Source organism: Guillardia theta, assembly GCF_000315625.1.
Source record: "Guillardia theta CCMP2712 unplaced genomic scaffold GUITHscaffold_213, whole genome shotgun sequence".
NCBI classification, from domain to species: Eukaryota; class Cryptophyceae; order Pyrenomonadales; family Geminigeraceae; genus Guillardia; species Guillardia theta.
The window spans coordinates 61,113-67,678 of NW_005434463.1; the positions used below are offsets into that span (position 1 = coordinate 61,113).

Sequence of the window (6,566 nt, forward strand, 5' to 3'; positions counted from 1 at the left end):
CTCTTCCCCATCGCCTGTTGGTCGCCGATGACAGACGGTAGACTACCCCACCCGTGAGATGCCTTACCACCCCCACCCCTAGGGAGTCCCTCTCAAGGAACCCGGTAGCTACACCGCGGAGACGCGGCAATGAGACAGCAGGGAGGGAGCCTCGGAGGGAGGGAGGGAAGGGGAGGGGGGGTAAGGTGTATGATGCAGCAGGTCTAGAGTTCTGCACAGGTTGGTCGACCTCAGTAGTGACAGATGACAGGCAGCAAAGATGAAGTAGAGATGAAGACAGAGAGAGTCTTGTAGGATTAGCAGAGATGAAGTCTTGTAGGATTAGCATAAGATTAGCAGAGATGAAGTCTTGTAGGATTCAATTGGGTTATAATCTGATAGCGGCAGGCAACATGGATTTGGTAAGCAGCTCCATGCTCTCGCGCTCGTGGTAGGTTTCTGGGGCACGTGGAGTGAAGGTTGACGTGGAGCAGGACGAATGAGCAGCCTGTGGGATTGGCGGGGATCGGACTCCTCATGCAGCAGGTGAGCCCACCAAGTAGCTCCGGGGCATCCCATGCTGACAGACTGGCAGGACTTCAAACAAGACGGTGAGAGCGGAGGGCCTCACAGCAAAGTCTTCATCAAGAGCGTCGTTCATGGAGGCTCCTGCCATCGTGATGGTGTTGTTCAGGCGCGTGCTGGTGCTGGTGGTGGGGTGATTGACGGGCTGAGACAGGAAGGCGACAAGATCCTGCAAGTCAACGGGGAGAACGTGGTTGGGTACTCGGTCGCTGACATCAGAGAGCGGATCGTTGGACCGATTGGCTCATACGTGCGTGTGGTGTTTGAGAAGGCAAGCAGCGGAGAAACCTTCGAGGTGAGGCCCTTGTGAGCATGCGCACGCGGGTGGCTGATGCAGCAGCAGAGAACTCTGATGCGAGGCAACCCTCAGTCGTTCGAGCAGCCGAAGGCATCCAACGACATCAACTCTAGTCAGGTGCAGCCCCTCCCGTGACCCGCCTAGTCAGCCTGGTGACCTTGAGGCTCTTCAGATGCTGTCGCGTTCGATGGACAACCGTCTGCTGAGGTGCAACCCGATCGAACTGACTGGCGCGCTTGAAGCAGCTCCTGACGGCTCCTCCCTCTTCCTCCAGGCAAAGTCTACCCGGCCGATCCACCCTGCTGCCTCCTTCCGTATCCGCCAACGACACCGAGTCAGCCCGCCTGAAGAGCAAGGCACTGAACAGATGCCCCCTCGCCTGCTCAGACTCTGACTGAAGGCTCACAGATCATCGAGCTCGAGTCTCAGCTGGTCTCGACGACGGACGAGCTGTGAGTGCCTGCGGTGGGTCTCATCGTCCCTCACATGCTCGGGCTGCAGGCAGCGCACCAAGGCTCTGCTAGAGAACGACAGGTTCACCAACGTGAGGACTGCGCGAGAGATCGACGCCATCCAACGCAAGAACAAGGAGCAGGAACAGCCCAGCTCGCCCTCTGCTGCCTCTTGACCGACATGGCAGGTGCTGGAGTTGCAGAGCTTGCTCGGAAAAAGCGAGCAGAATCGGAGGGAGTTAGAGTCGCAGTTGTCCAACAGCAAGGCGAGAGAAGAAGAATTCCATCTCGCGTTCAACCGTGCCAAGGAGGAGACGGAGGCGAGGGAGAACTACTTTGCGGAGCTGAAGAGGCACTACGACGAGTCCAGGTCGCAGCTCGAACGTGAAATCTCTGCGTTGCGCGATGCCAAGACCGACACTGAGAGGTGAGAGGAGCGAAGGTGCACGTGACTCCCTGACCTGCTTGCAGGGCTCGAGCGATGGCAGAAGAGAAAGCCGGGAAGATGCAAGCTGAGCTCAACACGATGAAGCAGAAGGAGAAGGATCGTAGAGAGAAGGAAGAGACTGTCAGGCAGATGCTGCATGAGAGTGAGATGAAGCTCTTGGAGGCAAGGAAGTTGGAGGAACAGGTTCTACCCTCCCCTTCTTCTTTCCTGTCTCACCAGTGTGCAGGTGCGAGCCCAATCGAACAATCTCTACCTCGCCATCACCCAGTGGCACAAGGACTACTTCGTGAACCGAGCGAACCAGGACCTTGAGCTCGAGCAGTACTTCCATGCGTGAAGGAGTGTCAGTGTCAGTGTCAGTGTCAGTGTCAGTGTCAGTGTCAGTGTCAGTGTCAGTGTCAGTGTCAGTGTCAGTGTCAGTGTCAGTGTCAGTGTCAGTGTCAGTGTCAGTGTCAGTGTCAGTGTCAGTGTCAGTGTCAGTGTCAGTGTCAGTGTCAGTGTCAGTGTCAGTGTCAGTGTCAGTGTCAGGACCTCCTAGAGGATTGAGGTGGAGCAGCGTTGGGTAGGGTTACCCCATGCGCTTTAATGGAGATATCAGAAACAAGCTCTTGACTCGCGTCTCGTCGATGTTACTGTCACACGGCTCCTCAGCCCCTAGTCCAACCCTGTGTCCATCGACTCTCCTTGCGGCTCCTTCGCCTCCGCCGGCTGCTCGTCCTTGGGGGTTTCTGAACCTGAACAGTGTCAGCCGCCCCAACATGGAGGGGAGGAGAGGCTTCACCGGCAGCCTCAGGCTTGGGCGAGTCACTCGTCTCCTCCTTCTTCTCCTCCGCCTGCTTCCCGTCACTCGCATGGACGGCAGCTGCTGGGCTCACCTTGGGCTTGGGCGGGGCGGGCTTGGGCTTGTTCATGATGGGCTTGCAAGTGCTGACGATCATCTCCCTGCGAGGGCGTGAGGGCGCGAAAAGGCTGCACGTGCAGACCTCTTGGCGTTGATGTCCCTGCATAGCACCACCGGCTGCTCCGTCTTGGGCTTCACTGCCTGCTGGGCCTGCATGCTTTCCATCCAAGCCGCAGCTTCGTCGACCGTCGACTTAACCTGAAAGCACGACCGTCCCATCAGCACGTGCCGATCATGCAAGGGCAGGAGGAGAGGAGAGGAGAGGAGAGGAGAGGAGGGGGAGGAACAGGAGAGAAGTGGGAAGGGACAGCAGGGAACCTTGGAACGGTCGTCGACGCTGATGTGCTCGTATGCTGGGTCCTGAGTGGCAGCGAGGTTTGCGTACTCGTCGATGACCTGAATGCGGGTCACGTGAAATGACATGGCTAAGGGCTGACGCTTGACCTTCTTGAGCTCAGAGAAGGCGAGGCCGCGCTCGTCGTCCTCACGGTAGCGAAGATCTTGACTAGAGTCAGACTTGACATGGCCGGGCGTTGCCTGGCTGACCTGCTGGGTCTCCGAACTTCTTCAGCTCGTCAAGTTTCGCAACGAAGGTTGACTTGTTCGCGGCCTTCACCGTAAGTCAGCTCAAGTCGCCTCGGACTCGGTCCTGGTCACCTCAGCCTCCTCATCGTACAGCCAGTTCTCCATCGACTCGAGGAGAGGCAGGAAGGCCTGCTTGTCCGCCTGACCCTCCTCGTCAGACATGAAGGTGAGACTGCAACCGACTTGCCTCGCTCATGAATTCACTCAAATTGCCTCCCGACACTCTGGCATCAAAGTCACACCATCATCAGCCCCAGGCCAGGAGCTCACCGGTCGCGCATCTGGTAGATGTAAGCTTCGAGGTCGTTCTTAGCCTCGTGGAGAGCCTTGATCTGCGATTGAAGTCACAGCAGCGACTTGTCCCTCCCTTCCTCCCTTCCTCCCTTCCTCCCTGCCTTACCAGACGATCCTGAGTTGCCATCTCGAACTCTTCGTTCTTGAACTGGTCGATGAGCTCTCTTGACAGCTGGAACGCTGCTCGACCGCGTCACTGTCTCGACACGACTCATCTCTGACCTCACCTGCTTTGTTGACCACAGGGAGGTTATGCTTCCTCAGCTTCTTCTTCTTTGGCTCAGATTCGGCAGGAGCTGCCTGTTCACAGCACTTGTCATGACACCTCCATTGACCTCGCTCCCTCTCACCGGCTTCTCCTGCTCAGCGATGTTCTGGCCGCTTGGCTCAGAAGCCGGAGTGTCGTCACTGCAAACGTTTCACATTCCGGACAACAGATGCAGTCAAACGCGACCTGGGAGCCTCCGCTGGTTTCGCGTCAGGCATAGGAGTGTCGGCAGCTGCGTTGCATCAGCATGCGTCAGCGACCAGGGAAGAGAAAGATGAGCAAGTAGTTGTGTACATACCAGCTTGCGCAGGCTTCTCTTCCTCCTCCGCGTCAACCTCTTCCACCGCCTGTTCTCAGCGTCAGCAAGACGCTTCCTTCCTCAGCAACGCTAACCTGCGCTGACTCCACCGCAAGCACTCCATTCATGTCGAGCCTGACCTTGACCTTGACCTTGACAAGCGTCAGCCATGACGGCGGGAGATGCCAACCAGAACCTTTGATGGCCCTCCATCGGCAGCTGCTGGGATGTTGGTGATGGAGAAGTTGCCAATGATCGGGGAGGATCCTCGCGTCAAGGCCTGCGAGCCTCTGGTCACCCGACAATCGCTGAAAAGACTGAGGAGGTTACAGATTGGTCCGCATACGAAGCTGAAATGTCGAAGGCGTTGGATCTCATGAAAGTGAGCATCTGATAGCTTGTCAGGGTTGCCATGGATGCCAACACGAGCAAACACCTTAGAAGACGGGAGGACGTTGTGTTCCGAGAAGACAACGTTGCCCTTCGCAGAGCCGCCTCCTTCAACCTGCAACAACATCACCACGTTGATTCGTGTGCAGTGCAAGGAAGAACCTCCATCGCCTGATCTCCTCCGGTCGAGCTCGTCCAGCTCAAGGAGATCGCGTACGGAGTGCTGTCCAACACCTAGCACGAGTTTCGATCACCTCAACTCCCCAAGCTTCACTTGCGGCACCTGAAACTCACGGACGCGAAAGTTGGGGGAGATCATGGCGCCCATCAATGCGCAGCCCTTAGAAACAGCCTGCACAAGTGGGAATGAGGGCACAGCAAGGAAGGAGGGTGGGGGTGGGGGGCAGGGCGGGGGAGAGAGGTGGCGGAACCTCCTCTGAGTTCATCGTCCTCTGGGGCTCTTTGCCGATGAAGTCTTTGATGGCGTTGACGATGAGCGGCGAGCGAGTGGCGGAACCCACGACCTGAGAGCAGCGTCAGAGGCAGCCGGAGCAACTCGCTATTCATACCTCAACGCTGTCAATCTGATCGAAGGTGAGCTGTGTGGGAAGCTGTCAGTGAACAAGCTGTGAACAGCATTCCTCGCTTCTTCTCTCCTCTCTCTGACGCCCATCTCTCTCTCCTGAGTCCCCGCACCTTGGAGTCGGAGATGACCTTCTTGATCGATTCGAGAGATTTCTCGACCAGACCTAGAGACAACATCACATCCCGCACCCGCGGGCTCGAGCCCAAGGTCAGAGGCACCTTTCACGAGAGAAGCGAAGATGTCGGTATCCAACATGCTCGAGAAGTCGTGGTCTTCCTGCAATCATTCACTTCAGTTCGATAAATCTCCATGTCCCTCCAGCTCGGCTCTTACCTGCAGGCACTCGACGTTGATCGGCAGCTTCCCGTACGCAGCGTAACCACTGAGCTGCTGCTTGACTTTGTCGATCGCTGCCATCATTCTCAGGACTGCCTTGGGAGAGTCCAGCAGGTTCAATTTCTTGGAGGCCTTCCACTCAGCTGCGAAATGCTCCAGCACAGCCCAATCGAAGTCACGGCCGCCAAGGTTGCGGTCGAAGGCGGACGCCAGCACAGTCATCTTGCTCTTGGTGAAGGCGACGATGCAGGCCTGGGTGGAGCTGTGGCCCATGTCGAAGAAGAGGACGTTCTTGGGAGGCGCGGAGTCGTCAGGCAGCTCCAGAGACTTGGGCAGACCCCAGCAGAGAGCAGCTGCAGCAGTCTCGTTCATGAGGCGAAGGACATTCAACCCAGCGATGGTGGCTGCGTCCAGGACAGCTCTTCGCTCAGCATCAGTGAACCAGCATGGCACTGAGATCACGCAGTCGGGGGAAGGGCCCTTGTTGTGACCCTCAGCCGTGTGCATGAGGTTGACGAAGAGCATGGCGAGCAGCTGCTCGGGGGTGTACGCCTTCATCTCGCACTCTCCTCCGTCCTTCTCGTACTGGAGGTGGACAAGAATCGAGCCGTCGTTGCCCTCAGAGACCTTGAAGGGGAACTTGGCAATGTCCGCCTGCAAGTCAGCATCTACCCAGCGCCTCCCGATCAATCGCTTCAGCTCCGAGGCAGTGTTCTTGATGTTGGAATTGATCTTGGCAACTGCTGCCTGGCCCAAGCTTCGTTCCTTTCCTCCAAGGCCAACCATGCAAGGAGTCTTTCTGGAGCTTGCCTCGTTGTCGATGACATCGATGCCTCCCTTCCTTGCAATCGCAATCACACAGTTTTGGTTACCAAAGTCGAGACCCCATGGGAATCCCATCCTGCCATGAAGGAGTAAGAAAACGTGAAGCAGCATTAGGAAGGATGAGAATGAAAGCAAGCGAGCTTTGTTTCACGATTCTTTCTCCTCGACATCTATGTTCTGTTGGCTAGACATGCAACCTTGCAGCCTCGTCGATTCTTGTCACGATCAACCAGCGGGTACTCAAATTGCAGCGACACGAACCATCAGTCACCTCGACTGCAGCACACACACGCATCCCATCTCTAGCTGAGACTGAAGCAT

General features: G+C 56.9%; 1 protein-coding gene across 1 annotated transcript; it reads right to left on the reverse strand.

The window, feature by feature from the left end:
• Positions 1-1,709: 1,709 nt before the first annotated feature.
• Positions 1,710-6,566, reverse strand: GUITHDRAFT_166641 (hypothetical protein; the record flags this gene model as incomplete). Its single annotated transcript, XM_005819638.1, has 28 exons — positions 1,710-1,741; positions 1,786-1,945; positions 1,989-2,496; positions 2,544-2,704; positions 2,746-2,861; positions 2,982-3,059; positions 3,108-3,163; positions 3,210-3,273; positions 3,321-3,389; positions 3,436-3,472; positions 3,519-3,580; positions 3,649-3,722; positions 3,770-3,842; positions 3,893-3,950; positions 3,997-4,042; positions 4,109-4,157; positions 4,204-4,260; positions 4,305-4,388; positions 4,439-4,498; positions 4,545-4,613; positions 4,661-4,732; positions 4,782-4,850; positions 4,930-5,022; positions 5,068-5,097; positions 5,195-5,247; positions 5,303-5,360; positions 5,418-6,321; positions 6,517-6,566. The coding sequence occupies 26 exons, from the start codon at positions 6,564-6,566 to the stop codon at positions 2,417-2,419; spliced, it is 2,622 nt and encodes an 873-aa protein (XP_005819695.1). The 3' UTR covers positions 1,710-1,741; positions 1,786-1,945; positions 1,989-2,416.